This window comes from Bos indicus, chromosome 21, assembly GCF_029378745.1.
Source record: "Bos indicus isolate NIAB-ARS_2022 breed Sahiwal x Tharparkar chromosome 21, NIAB-ARS_B.indTharparkar_mat_pri_1.0, whole genome shotgun sequence".
Classification (NCBI taxonomy): Eukaryota; Metazoa; Chordata; class Mammalia; order Artiodactyla; family Bovidae; genus Bos; species Bos indicus.
Window position 1 is genome coordinate 28,139,821 of NC_091780.1, and position 15,501 is coordinate 28,155,321.

Here is a 15,501-nt window from a genome sequence, read left to right on the forward strand (position 1 = left end):
TTCTATGTATATGTTAGAGATAAGTATTTCTGTGTACTTGTGCTGAAAGAAAGGAAGGGAAGCAAGAGATAATCCTTGTGGATTACCTAATACAGATACAGATTTCTGTGAGTATGTTAGAAGTACAGATTTCAGAGCATATCTGGAAGGGAGGAAGGAGATAATGATCTTGGATTATCTATTACAGATAGAGATTTCTCTGTACATGTTAGAGATACAAATTTCTGTGTATATTTGAAGGAAGGAAGGAAAGAAAGATAATCCGTATGAATTATCTATTACAGATCCAGATTTCTGTGTCTATGATAGCTCTGATGTCATAATTCATCCTTGCTCTTTCACTTTTTCTTGGAGACTTCTGTTTGTGTTTGAATTCTCAGAGTCACTTTTTGTGTTGTAAATTTGTTCCTTTGTATCTTTTTTTTTTTTTGTCTACAAGGGAGAGCATATGCTATTTTCTTTCTCTGCCTGGCTGACTTCACTTAGTCTGTAATACTTCAAGGTCCATCCTTGTGACTTTTAGTGGCTTAGTTTCATAATTTCAATAGCCTTTTTTCATGGCTGAATGAGAGTCCATTGTATATATGTACCACATCTTCTTCAACCTTTAATGTGTCAAAAGACATTTTGCTGGTTCTGTGTCTTAGCTCTTGTAACTAGTGCTGCAGTGAACGCTGGGTGCACGTGTTTTTTTTAATGATGGTTTTCTTGGATGTAGGCCTAGATGGGGGTATGTCAGATTCTAGGCTTAGTTTTTTTGAAGATCTTTTTCTAGCATGTGGAGGCTGTACTTTCCAGGGCTTTGGCAATCTCCATTCCCACTGACTATATCAGTAAGTTCCATCACTATCTGGCTCCCACATTTAATGTTTGCAGACTTGTGACGACAGCCATTCTGATAGGTTGGATTTGATTTCTTGTTGTCATTTTGATTCACATTTCTCCTATAATAATTAGGGATGCTGAGTATCTTGTCCTGTGGTCGTCTGGGTTGTTTTTTTCTTTCCTAAGAGGGTGTGAGGCAAATTGATTTTTGAAATTGGCTTCTTGAAAGTTGACTGTGCTTGGAATTTATTTCTGCAGTACCTGCCGCAGGACCTTTCCTGAGGGCAGCTGTCATTTACAGCCCCACAGGCCTTTTGAATTGGAGGTGCCAGTAAGCACTGGTGAGCAAGTTGTAGTTCCAGGAAATGTCCACAAGGTGGCAGCACTTCTCCGTGCCCAACTGGTTCCACCTGCAACCAGAGCCTAGGGAAAGATGGTTTCCTGGGCTGTGGATTAGAGTGAAATGTGAACAAACACCCAAGGACTTGTGTCTCACTACTTATTACCCCTAAAACTCCACCCCTGCCCTCCAGACTCCTACCCTGGGTCCCTGCTCCCTGTTGAGCTATCTAGGAGGCTGCACTCTCAAGGAGGAGGCTTGAACTGGGAATACCAGTACCACAATACCTGAAGGCTAGGTTACTTTTCCAAGGTTCGAGGCTAGAGGTACTCGCCATCCTTTGGGTGCATTTGGGACTCTGGTCCCAGCCAGAGCAAACTAGACAGTACAGGTTTAAGAGGGGACTCAATGAAAGACACCCTGCCTAGCTCTCTCAACCCAACTCCAGGCCAGTCATTGAACCCAAGCCTGCTCAGGCTCCAGGAATGGGACAGCACCCTAAGTCAGGGACATCAGGGGGAGTATATCAGTCATTGAATTTTTTTTCTTTTTCTTTAATCTCATGCCAGTGCTATGTTGGAGTATAGTTGATACGCAGTTTGTTGCTTATCTCAGTATATTGCTGCCTGATTTAATATGACATATACATATAGCATCTCTCTTTTTTTTTTGATTCTTTTACCACAGAGTAATTGGCAAAGGTCTAGTAGAGTTTGCTGGGCTGAACATCGGGTCTTTGTGAAGTATCTATTAGAGATACAGATTTCTGTGTATATGTTAAAGATACAGATTTTGGTATATATGTTAGACATACAGATTTTTGTTAATATGTGTAGGAAGGAAGCAAGGAAGAAGATAATCCTTGCAGATTACCTATTACAGATGTAGATTTCTGTGTGTATGTTCAGTTGCTCAGTCGTCTCCGACTCTTTGCAACCCCATGAATCGCAGCACTCCAGGCCTCCCTGTCCATCACCAACTCCTGGAGTTTACCCAAACTCATGTCCATCGAGTTAGTGATGCCATCCAGCGATTTCCTCTCTGTCGTCCCCTTCTCCTCCTGCCCCCAATCCCTCCCAGCATCAGGGTCTTTTCCAATGAGTCAGCTCTTCACATGAGGTGGCCAAAGTATTGGAGTTGTGTATATGTTAGTGATATACATTTCTGTGTATTTTTCAGAGATTCCGATATTTCTGTATTTGTGGGAGGAAAGTTAAAAAAAAGGTGAAAGTATTAGTCACTCAGTCATGTTTGACTCTCTGCCTGTCCATGGAATTCTCCAGGCAAGAATACTGGAGTGGGTAGACATTTCCTTCTCTGGGTATCTTCCTGACCCAGGGATTGAACCCAGGTCCCGTGCATTGCAGGCATATTCTTCACTGTTTGAGCCACTGGGAAACCCATTTGTGGGAGGAAGGGGCAAAGAAAGAAGAAAGGAGGGAATCCTTTTGGATTATCTATTTTAGATACTGATTTCTGTGTATATGTTAGTCCCGTCCTCCTAATTCATCCTTGGTCTTTGAACTTTTTTGGAATCCTCTGTGTTTGAATTCTGAGAGTCTCTTTTTGTGTTCCTCTATTTTTTCTTTTAATTTTGCCTGGAATTCACAGCATATGCTATTTTCTTACTCTGTCTGCCTGACTTTATTTAGTGTATGATCCTCCAAGGTCCATCCTTGTGGTGACCAATGGAATAATTTCATAATTTCAGTGGTGGTTTTTCAAGGCTGAGTAATGATCCATTGTATATGTGTACCACATCTTCTTTAAGCTTTAATGTGTCAGTAGACATTTTCCTGGGTCTGTGTTTTGGCTACCATAAGTAGTGCTGCAGTGAACATTGGGGTGTATGTGTGTTTTGGAATGATGGTTTTTCTTGGGATACAGGCCCACATGTGGGAATGTCAGATCCTAGGCTTAGCTGTCTAGAAAGGTTTTTCTCTGTCATGGGGAGGCTGTCCTTTCTAGCAGATATTGTTGATGTCCATTCCCATGTACTGTGTAGGGGGGTTCTCTCTCCTCCTGACTCACTCCAGCATTACTTTTTGTGATGTAAGAATTGCCATTCTGAGTGGTGGGATTTGATTTGTCATTGTTATTTTGGTCTGCATCCTCCTGTTATGATTAGGAATCTTGAGCATCTTATCCTGTTGCATGGTGGGAGTTTTTTGTTTGTTTCCCTTTCTTCTTTTCTTTAAAGATGTCAGGAAAATTTACCTTTTGCAGTTGACTTCTTGAAAACTGTTTATGTTTGGAATTTACTTCTGCAGTACCAGCCCCAGATCCTTTCCTGAGGGCAGCTTTCATTAACAGCTCCAGAGACCTTGTGAACTGGAGGTATGAGTAAGCACTGCTGGTTAACTTGTAGCTTCATGCTCAACTTTGGTTTCTTGAGAAACCAGAGCCTTAGTGAATGCCTGCTTCCTGGGCTGTGAATTAGAGTGGAATGTGCCTGAGTAAACACCCAAGGGCTTGTGTCCCACTTCTTCTTCCCCCTAAAACTTCACTCTTCACATCTCAACTCATCCCTGCCTTGCCCACAGAACCCTGCTGAGGTGCCTAGGAGGCTGCACTCTCAGGAAAGAGGATTGATTTGGGGACCATGTTACTTTTCAGAGCTCAAGGCCAGGGGGTCGGGCAACCATCCGTTGGTTGAGCTAGGATGTCTGGTCACAGCCAGAGCAAACCAGACAGTATGGGTTAAAGAGGGGGCTCAATTAAGGATACCTGCCCAGCTGTTCAGTCCCACTCCAGGCCAGTCATAGCAGCCAAGGCTGCTCAGACTTGGGATAGCAGCCCAAGTCAGGGAGGTGGGAGGAAATTAACTAGGCTTTGATTTTCTTTAATGGCAATGCTATACAGGAATATGGCTGATCTGCCATTTGGTGCTTGTCGTCAGTATTACAGTATACAGGCACCTGGTTCAAAATGACATATATTAACATCCTCTAGGAAGATCCATGGAGAAGGCAATGGCACCCCATTCCAGTACTCTTGCCTGGAAAATCCCACGGGCAGAGGAGTCTGGTAGGCTATAGTCCATGGGGTCACTAAGAGTCGGACACAACTGAGCGACTTCACTTTCACTTTTCACTTTCATGCACTGGAGAAGGAAATGGCAACCCACTCCAGCGTTCTTGCCTGGAGAATCCCAGGGACGGGGGAGCCTGGTGGGCTGCCGTCTATGGGGTCGCACAGAGTCGGACACGACTGAAGCGACTTAGCAGCAACAGCAGCAGCAGCAGGAAGATCCGCTGGAGAAGGCAATGGCAACCCACTCCAGTATTCCTGCTTGGAGAATCCCACGGACAGAGGAGCCTGGTGGGCTACAGTCCATGGGGTTGCAAAGAGTCAGACATGACTGAAGTGACTAAGCACGTATTAACATATTGTTCTTTTTGGGGGTTGTTTTGCCCTCGAGGTTATTGCAGAATTTCAAATAAAGTTCCCTGTGCTGAACCATAAAGAATGCCATAAAAAAGGCTGAATGCCAAAGAGTTGATGCTTTTGAACTGTGGTGCTGGAGAAGACTCTTGAGTGTCCCTTGGGCTGCAAGAAGATCAAACCAGTCAATCCTAAAGGAAATCAGTCCTGAATATTCATTGGAAGGACTGATGCTGAAGCTGAAACTCCAATACATTGGCCACCTGATGCGAAGAACTGACTCATTTGAAAAGACCCTGATGCTGGGAAAGATTGAAGGCAGGAGGAGAAGGGGAAGACAGAGAATGAGATGGTTGGATGGCATCACTGACTCAGTGGACATGAGTTTGAACAAGCTCCGGGAGTTGGTGATGGACAGGGAGGTCTGGGGTGCTGCAGTCATGGGGTCGCAGAGTCGGACATGACTGAGCAACTGAATTGAACTCCCTGTGCTGAACATTGGGTGTCTGTGCACTATCTGTTAGATACACAGATTTCTGTGTAAATGTGGAAGAATGAAGAAAGGAGATAATCCTTGTGGACTATATATTACAGATACAGCTTTTTGGGTATATGTTAGTATTAAATGTTAGTTGCTCAGTTATGTCTGATTCTTTGCAAACCCATGGATGGTAGCCCACCAGGTTTTTCTGCCCATGGAATTCTCCTAACAGGAATACTGGAGTAAGTTGCCATTCTCTTCTTGAGCTCCTAATTCATCCCCAGGTTTTCTTTTTTTTTTTCCCCCTTTGAAATTCTTTGTGTTTCAATTCTCAGACTCTCTTTTTGTGTTGTAAATTACTTCCCCTTATTTCTTTTCAAAATTTTGCCTAGTTTCTTCCTCTGTTGCTGACTTCACTTAGTGTCAGTCAGTCAGTCCAGTTCAGTCGCTCAGTCGTGTCCGACTCTTTGCGACCCCATGAACCGCAGCACGCCAGGCCTCCCTGTCCATCACCAACTCCCGGAGTTCACTCAGACTCACGTCCATCAAGTCGGTGATGCCAATCAGCCATCTCATCCTCTGTCGTCCCCTTCTCCTCCTGCCCCCAATCCCTCCCAGCATCAGAGTCTTTTCCAATGAGTCAACTCTTTGCATGAGGTGGCCAAAGTATTGGAGTTTCAGCTTCAGCATCATTCCTTCCGATGAACACCCAGGACTGATCTCCTTTAGGATGGACTGGTTGGATCTCTCCTCCAAAGTCCATCCTTGTGGGGACTATTGGCAGAATTTCATAATTTAAGTGGCGGTTTTTCATGTCTGAGTAAAGCCCATTGTATATGTGTATATATGTGTATATATATGTACCACATTTCTTTAAGATTTAACCTGTTGAGGGACATTTTCTTGGATCTGTGTCTTGGTTATTGTAAATAGCACTGCAGTGAACGTTGGGGTGCATGGGTCATTTTGAATGACTGTTTTTCGTAATGTAGGCCCAGGTGTGGGTATTGAAATTCTGGGCTTAGCTCTATTGAAATTTTCTTTCTGGCCTGTGGAGGCTGTCATTTCTAGGGGCTGTTGTCACTGTCCATTCCCATGGAATATGAAGGAGGGTTCGATCATCTCCATGGTCTCTCTCATATTTATTGTTTGCCGATAGTCAGGATGGCCATTCTGTCAGATGGGAATTGAGTTCTTGTGTTGATTGGCATTCCTCCTGTAATAAGTAGGGATGCGGAGTATCATGTCCTTGGGCTGATTGGGTCCTTTTTTCTCCCTAAAGGGTGTGAGGAAAATTTACCTGTTACAATTGGCTTCTTGAAAGTCGGTGGTGTTAGGAATTAATTTCTGCAATACCCACTGCATGACGTTTCCCGGGGGCAGCTGTAAGCACTGGTGGGCAAGTGTAGTTCCAAGAAATGTCCACAAGGTGGCAGCACTTCTTCATGCCTAACTGGTTCCCCCTACACCCAGAGTCTTAGGGAATGGCGACTTGCTGGCTGTGAATTAGAGTGGAAGGTGCCTGAGAAAACACCCAAACGCTTGAGTCTCACTACTTCTTCCTCCTGAAGCTTTACCCCTCCCCTCCAGACTCATGCCTACCTGGAGCACCACTCCCTGCTGAGGTGCCCAGGAGGCTGCACCCTCAGGAAGGAGGCTTCAGTTGGGAACCCCAGCACCAGGGCCCTGGATACTTGGTAACTTTACCCTGGCCCTGGAGGCCAGAGGATCAACCCACCATCGTTGGGGTGCACTAGGGAGTCTGTTCCAGCCAGGGCAAACCAGACAGTACAGGTTTAAGAGGAGTCTCTATGAAGGGCACCCTGCTGGGCTGTCTTGACCCCACCCCAGTGCAGTCCTGGAACTCTAGTCTACTCAGAGTCCAGGGATGGGATAGCAGTGCAAGTCAGCAAGGTCAGAGGGGATATAATAGGCATTACTTTTCTTTCTTTTCTTTAATCTCATACCAATGCTATGTTGTAGTCAATTTGCAGTTTTGTGATTCTCAGTGTACAGTCAGCTGATTCAGTTAAGACATATATATATATATATACACACACACACACACACAGAGCATATCTGTTCTTTTTATCAATTCTTTTGACATAGAAGCTATTGAACAAGGTTGAGTAGAATTCCTTGTGCTGAAAATCAGGTCCTTGTGGAATATCTATTAGAGATACAGATTTTTGTATATGTGAAAGGAGATAATCCTTCTGGATTACCTATAACAGATATACATTTCTGTGTATAAGGTAGTAGCAAACTCCTAGTATGTATCTGGCACTTTCCTTTTTTTTCCTTTGGAATTGTTTGTGTTTGATCTTAGAGTCTCTTTTTAGGTTGTAAATTACTTCCTCTGTATCTCTTTTTTTTTTTTTTTTCAATTTTGTCCTCAAAGGACATCATCTGCTATTTTCTTCTTCTGTTGCTGACTTTACTTAGTGTATTTTCCTCTAAGGTCCATCCTTGTGGGAACCATTGGCATCATTTCATAATTTCAGTGGCGATAATTGAAATCTGAGTAATAGCTCCTTGTATATATGTACCACATTTCTTTAAGACTTTATCTGCCAGTGGACCTTTATTTGGGTCTGTCTTGGCAATTGGAAGTACAACTCCAGCGAAGTTTGGGGTGGTTGTGTCATTTTGAATGATGGTGTTTTGTAATGTAGGCCAGGTGTGGGTATTAGAATCCTAGCTTTATCTCTCTCGACTGTTTTGTTCTGCCCTATGCAGGCTATCCCTTCAAGGGGTTGTTGCCAATGTATGTTCACAGGGAACTTGAAGGGGGATTCCATTATCTCCCGGCTCTCTCCTCCATGTACTGTTTGCAGACTGTTAGGATGGCCATTCTGTCAAATGAGATTTGATTTCTTGTTATCGTTTTGATGGGCATCATTCCTGTAATAATTCAGGATGCTGAGCATTTTTTCCTGTGGTTGTTTGGGTTCTTTTTTTCTCTTTTCTTATTTCCTTAAAGGGTATGAGGAAAATTGACCTTTGACATTGGTTTCATGAAAGTCAGTTGTGTTTGAAATTTATCTCTAATACCTGCCACAGGACTTTCCTGAGGGCTGCTGCTGCTGCTAAGTCCCTTCAGTCGTGTCCAACTCTGTGCGACCCCATAGACAGCAGCTCACTAGGCTCCCCCATCCCTGGGATTCTCCAGGCAAGAACACTAAAGTAGGTTGCCATTTCCTTCTCCAATGCATGAAAGTGAAAAGTGAAAGTGAAGTCGCTCAGTTGTGTCCGACTCTTCATGACCCCACGGACTGCAGCCTACCAGGCTCCTCCGCCCATGGGATTTTCCAGGCAAGAGTACTGGAGTGGGGTGCCATCACCTTCTCTGATCTTAAGGGCGATCAGCCCTAAATATTCACTGGAAGAACTGATGCTGAAGCTGAAGCTCCAGGATTTTGGTCATCTGATGCAAACAAATGACTCATTGGAAAAGCCCCTGATGCTGGGAAAGACTGAGGGTAAAAGGAGAAGAGGGCATCAGAGGATGAGATGGCTGGATGGCATCACCAATGCAATGAACTTGCGCAAACTCTGGCAGATGGTGAGGGACAGGGAGGCCTGGTGTGCTGCAGTCCATGGGGTCGCAAAGAGTCAGACACGACTGGGCAACTGAACAACAACAACACTGCATATAAGTTAAATAAGCAGGGTAATAATATACAGCGTTGACGTACTCCTTTCCCAGTTGGAACCAGTCCATTGTTCCATGTCTGGTTCTAACTGTTGCTTCTTGACTTGCATCCAGGTTTCTCAGGAGGCAGGTAAGGTGGTCTAGTATTCCCATCTCTTTAAGGATTTTCCACAGTTTGTTGGGAACCATGCAATGACAGACTTTAATTGTTTGAAAAATTTTAATTTATGAAGGTTTTTAATTTTATGATATAAAAATACATACCTCTATTTTCATATATGAGATATGTTCCTATATTGTCATATAAGAGATATATACCTATATTTTCATATAAGACATACATATCTGTATTGCTATATATGAAATATATGTGTCTTTTCATATATGAAAGATATATAGATATTACTCAGCAAATAGCAAAATAAAAGCGGGAGATTTTTTTAAAATAGGAGATTCCATTAGGAAACTAATTTTGATGAGAATTTTTAAAAATCAAAATTTTTGCTTTACAAAGAATTTGTCAGTCAAGTGTAGCCAATGAATCTAATTAGAGGATAAATATGTTTTTTTAAAACTTAAGTTCCTCTATCAGTGTCTCTGAAAACACATTTTATTTTCATTATTTTTGATACCTACATATTGATTTCAGTTTGCAATGCCCTATAAATGGAAATCACTTAGCAATCTGCTAGTTTCAAAGTAAAAGTTTTGTATGTATTAAGATGTAAGACAGTATACTTGAATTAGAGGGGTTATCTTCAGTCTCTAACAGCATTACTCAAAAGACACAGTGATTTTCATTATAATCACCAGACTGGTATTTGCAAATCTACTAAATCAGAAGCTCTGAAACTGCAATCTGACAATTTGGGTTCATAAATCCTCAAACTGATTCTGAAGCACCCCGAAGTTTAAAAACTACTGCTGTAGAAGTCCCAGTGAAACACATTTTACCAAGCCCAAGTTGTAAGAATTATTATCATTATAAGTTATAGTAAAATTCCACACTCCAAATATATATACTCATATTTTCATATATGAAATATATACCTAGTTTTCATATATGAAATATATACCTAGGTTTTCATATATGAGATACATACTGAATACTACTCAGCTATAAAAAAGATTAAAATAACGGGTTTTCAGCAATATAACCCTAGGCATTATCATAGTAAGTGATGTAAGTCAGAAAGACAAAAAGAAATACCATGTGTTATCACTTCTATGTGAAACCTAAAACATGACACCAGTGAGCTTATCCATGAAACAGAAACAGACTCACAGATACAGAGAACTAGAGGTGCCAGGGGGGAGAGGGAGGTGGGAGGGGCAAGACCGGTGTCGGGACAGAGACAGAAACTGCTAGGTATACAGGCAATAAGCTACAGGGATATATTCTACAGCACAAGGAAATATAGACTCTATTTGTAGTAACTTTAAATGGAGTATAATCCATAAAAATAGTGATTCACTCTGTTGTACACCCCAAACTAATATAGTGTTGTAAATAAACTGTGCTGAAGTCGCTTCAGTCGTGTCCGACTCTGTGCGACCCCATAGACGGCAGCCCACCAGGCTCCCCCGTCCCTGGGATTCTCCAGGCAAGAACGCTGGAGTGGGTTGCCATTTCCTTCTCCAGTGCATGAAAGTGAAAAGTGAAAGTGAAGTCGCTCAGTTGTGTCCGACTCTTAGCGACCCCATGGACTATAGCCTACCAGACTCCTCCATCCATGGGATTTTCCAGGCAAGAGTACTGGAGTGGGGTGCCATTGCCTTCTCCGAAATAAACTGTACTTCAATTAAAAAAAAAAAAAGTTGATGGTTCTCTACAAAAACAAACTAATCAAAATAAATAAATAAATAAATAAAAATGGGAAATTTTTAAAAATAGAAGATTCCATCAAGAAACTAATTTTGGTGAAAAACTCCCTTAGGCTCATGGTGTAATCCCCGTGTCCTGGTGTAACTTTAAGACATATATCTTGCTATCAGAGGGCTGTTAATCTTACAGAATCCTAACAACATCATTAACAACTCATCTAGTCATACAGAAAGAGGTGAAACTGTGTCAGCAGGGCAAACTGTTACACCTCAAATGGAATGGTCAATCTGAGGCCTGAGATGTAGGAAATGTCAGCTGACATGGTGGTCTCACCATGAGCCACCTGGTCAGTGACTGAATTTGCTCAAGGAACAGCTTTTATTGGGAAGTGGACCTTGGTCCCAACACAATGGGACCTTTATAGGGAGCAATGCACGTCTCTAAAACTGCTCAAAGATGCACATGTGTGTGTGTTAGTTGCTCAGTCGTGTCTGACTCTTTGTGACCACATGGACTGTAGCATGCCAGGCTTCCCTGTCCATCATCAGCTCCCAGAGCTTGCTCAAACTCATGTCCATTGAGTCGGTGATGCCATCCAACCATCTCATACTCTGTTGACCCCTTCTCCTCCTGCCCTCAATCTTTCCCATCATCAGGGTCTTTTTTAAAGTCAGTTCTTTGTATCAGGTGGTCAAAGTTTTGGAGCTTCAGCTTCAGCATCAGTCCTTCCAATGAATATTCAGGACTGATTTCCTTTAGGATGGACTGGTTGGATCTCCTTGCAGTCCAAGGGACTCTCAAGAGTCTTCTCCAACACCACAGTTCAAAAGCATCAATTCTTCAGTGCTCAGCTTTATAGTCTCACATCCATACATGACTACTGGAAAAACCATAGCTTTGACTAGATAGACCTTTGTCAGCAGGGTAATGTCTCTGCTGTTTAGTATGCTGTCTAGGTTGGTCATAGCTTTTCTTCATAGCAAGCATCTTTTCATTTCATGACTGCAGTTACCATATGATCCAACAATCCCACTCCTAGCCATACATCCAGACAAAGCTATAATTTGAAAAGATACATGCAGTATTCTAAAAGAATTTGTGAATACCTTGCTGCGTATCTGACAAAAAACCTTTATTCTCACATCTGAGATATCAGATTTGTTTTCACATATTGCCTGCTATATGTAGACCCTTGGTTCATACTCTATATTTTTCACATACTGTCATAATTAAGTCCAATTTGAGTTTTAGCTTTATTTTTATGATAGGCTTTCCCTCCAGCAGCATAGGAGCATTCCCTTTTCTCCAGGCCCTGTTACCCTCATATGACATTTCAAACCTCCAAAATGTTACCTGTTGATACGAATATCAATTTCATTCTAGCTCAGTTTGAACAGAGAAGCAAAAAATCAGGGGGCCTATGTTTTCTGTTTTCTTTATGGAGAAAAATGAAACTGTTAGAAGAAAAAGTTCCTGCAGCTCATGTGCTCTTTGAGTCACTAATTTTTGGCAGGAATTTTATTTTTAAGTGTGATTCTTCATTCATATAACAAATAACAGAATTAGATGAAAGTAGTTTGAAATGATGGCTTGCTTCTACCTAGAAAATATGAGCCAAAGGAAACAATAGAAACCGCAAAGATCAGGGTGCACAAAGATCAAGATTTTAAGAATATTTTAGGTTTGCAAATAATAGTTAATATGCTTGCAATTTCAACAATATATTTTTATACTGATAATGTATTTTTCCAGAGTATTTCCAGTGTGGTCACCTCCTGCTGGAAGCCTGTGATGCTGGAATCAGGCCACTTCCTGTTTGTCTTTACAGGACACTGGGCTGCACTCTGAGAAGTTCCTGGATCTCCCCTGGACCTGACCATCATGTGGCCAGAGAAATTGGTAACATTGTTGTTTTGCCTGTTGAAATGTTTAATGACATGGATTCTTTCAGTTTCCTGATGTGTGTGAAGTGTGGAGCCCAGTGATGATTTCTTCTTCAAGAAATCTACATTCTTGCTCCCCTAGGAGGGTGGGCCCCCTACCAACGGTGAGAGACCCTGCATGTGTGTGACCTGTGCCTCCTGGGAGACCAGCCCTAAACTAGTTTGAACCTGACCAAGTTCTGTCTATATGGTAGATTTAGACCTCTCCAAGTCTTGTCTACACTGATGTTTAGACGAGAGCGTGTGCTTTCTGCAGTGAGGACATTTAGGCCTGACCTTGTACTCTCTGCACTAGGTCGTAGAGACCTGGCCTGGCCTCTGTCCTGGAAAACTCTATGCCTGCATCTGAACGTCAATGCTCAGGGGTCTGGAGCTGAGATGGGCTTCTCTGGGTAACCGTGCTCTTCTCTGAGTGGGGTTCCATGGCCCTCCCAGGGGTCAGTGTTGTGGTAGGGTTTGTAGTCTTTCTCCCTGCAAGATTCACCTTCCCTGGGGCTCCTTGAGACTCCTCAGGTGGGCTGACTAGTAATTTATTCCAATGTTCCAGCACATTTAGGTTTAATAGGGAGGCAGGTTCACCTGGCGAATTGATTCCAGGGCACAGGGATCAGGCAAAAAGTCAATGGGCAGCAGGTGAGGGTGCTGCTGTGACCTCCTTCCAGTCGACTCTCGCCTCCAAAGAGAACAGAGCTTCCCCTCATCTTTCAGCCCAGCTCTCCTGTTTTCTCAGCACTTCAGCAGGACAAGAAAGACAGAGCCTGCCAGAACCAAGGTAGTGTGTTCACCTCTAGCATGAGCTTTCAAACCAGTAAAAAATCACGCAGAACCAAAGTGAAAATAGGAGGGGCCTGACTTCTCAGGGACAATTGTGGGGAGAGGAGATGGTCCCTACACTTCTTTCTAGGGTCCCAGAGGCCCCACAGACCAGGCTTGTTTACATTGGGGGCCCACTGACCACAGCCATGGTGTCCTGACTGCAGGGACAGACCCCAGGTGGGTGGTTTGGGATTGTGTGAGTCTCACCCCATCTCCATGGGTCAGGATCATGTGTGTGGGGAGACCATACGTACAAAGCTAAGAAAAAGGGGAGACTACATGAGAGTTTCACTTGTGTTTAGGAATTAATGCTTTATGGTATTCACTTTATACAGGCCTGTGCCTGTTTTATTCTTTACCACCGTGAGGTTCACCTTCCCTGGGGCTCCTGGAGACTCCTCCCGTGGCTACCTGGTAATTATTCCAATTCACCAGCACGAGCATGGCGGGAAGGGAGGCAGGTTCACCTGGTGAATTGATTGCAGGGCACACGGATCAGGTGAAAAGCCAATGGGCAGCAAGTGAAGTTGCTGCTGTGATCTCCTTCCAGTCGACCGTCCCTCCTCAGCAGAGACCAGACCTGCCCCTCGTCTCCCAGCCCTGCGCCTGGTGTGTGTTTTGTCAACACTTCAGTGGAACAAGAAAGGACCAAGCCTGCAAGAACCAAGGTAGTGTGTTCAACATTATCACGACGGCTCTAAAAACAGTTACTGTCACACAGAACGAAAGGGAGAAGAGGAGGACTTCTCTGGGAAAGTTGTGAGGAGAGAAGACTGACTATACACTTCTTTCTACCACCACAGAAGTTTACAGAAACTCACTCGTTTCACTTTAGGGGCCCAACCAGCAGTGACATGGGTCCTAACCAAAGGTCGTGCAACCCCAGGTATAGGGTCTGGGGATTGTGTGGGTCTCACCCCATCCACATGGGTCAGGATCCTGTACCTGGAAACACCATATATGTTCTTTACCTGCAGTGTGTTTTGTACCCTTGGAGATTCCCAACGTCTGAATTGAGGGTGTTGATCTGATTAACCTGTGGTCCTTTTTCTTCTCTTCACCTTGTCGCATTCACATGAGGTCAGGCACCTTTGAGTGGATTGCTGCTCTGTGTTTTGCTGAGTGAAAATCTTTGGTGTCAAATTAATATCATAGCATATCCCTTATCTAATCATAGGGGTCACCACCGCCTGGTGTCCCCTACACTGAGCTCAGATAATTTAATTTGTAATTTAACTGTTATTTTATATTGGAGCACAGTTGATTTCTGTTGTTTTGTTTGTTTAGGTGTATATGAACTTGATTCAGTTATACCTGCTGCTGCTGCTGCTGCCGCCGCCTCGCTTTAGTCATGTCCGACTCTGTGCGACCCCATAAACAGCAGCCCACCAGGCTTCCCGTCCCTGGGATTCTCCAGGCAAGAACACTGGAGTGGGTTGCCATTTCCTTCTCCAATGCATGAAAGTGAAAAGTGAAAGTTAAGTCGTTCAGACGTGTCCGACTCTAGCGACCCCATGGACTGCAGCCTACCAGGCTCCTCCATCCATGGGATTTTCCAGGCAAGAGTACTGGAGTGGGGTGCCATTGCCTTCTCCGCAGTTATACCTAGATGTTTATCTATTCTTTTTCTGCTTTTTTACTCATATAGGTTATTACATTTTTTCCAGTACAGTTCCCTGTTCTATTCAGAAAACTTAATATATTATCAACTTGATATATATTAGTGCATATATTTCCATCCCAAACTATTAATTTATCCCTCTCTTCTAACTTTCTTTTGATAATTGGAATTTGGTTTTCTCAGGCTGTGAGTCTGTCTGGTACATTAGTTCACTGGTATGAATGTATAGATTCCACCCGTACGTATCACATATTTGTCTCTGACTTACCTCACATAGAATATAATTTCTTGGTTCATCCATGCTGCTGCCAATGTCATCATTTCATTTTGTTTTACGACTGAGTAGTATTCCAGTGTATAGGTGTACCTCATAGCCTTCACCTTTCTGTCACTGGACATTTTGGTGGATTCTATATCTTGGCTTTTGTAAATAGTGTTGCCCTGAAAGTTGAGGTGCACGTGTCATTTTGAATGATGATTTTTTTCTGGACCTGAGTCCAGGAATGGGATTTCAGGATCATATGATACCTCTCTGTTTAGTGTTTCAAGGAACGTCCATGATGTTTTCCATAGTGGCTTCACCATTTACATTCCCACCAGGATTGTAGGAG

At 43.1% G+C, this 15,501-nt stretch overlaps 1 protein-coding gene across 5 annotated transcripts in view; it reads left to right on the forward strand.

Moving 5' to 3' along the window:
* Positions 1–15,190, forward strand: part of LOC109575654 (uncharacterized) — a 90,627-nt gene extending 75,437 nt beyond the window's left edge. The window contains exons 3-7 of one of the 5 annotated variants that reach the window (XR_011562604.1): positions 12,339–12,409; positions 13,184–13,225; positions 13,605–13,683; positions 13,820–13,937; positions 14,557–15,190. Coding sequence is in view for 2 of the 5 variants with exons in the window: in XM_070775259.1 (XP_070631360.1) it covers positions 12,339–12,409; positions 13,162–13,225; positions 13,605–13,683; positions 13,820–13,937; positions 14,557–14,618 (394 nt within the window). In the remaining 3 variants the exon portion in view is untranslated. Of the gene's footprint in view, positions 1–12,338; positions 12,410–13,161; positions 13,226–13,604; positions 13,684–13,819; positions 13,938–14,556 lie in introns of all 5 variants that reach the window. The other 4 variants (XM_070775259.1, XR_011562603.1, XM_070775260.1 and 1 more) reach the window with 4 other exon arrangements.
* Positions 15,191–15,501: the final 311 nt, after the last annotated feature.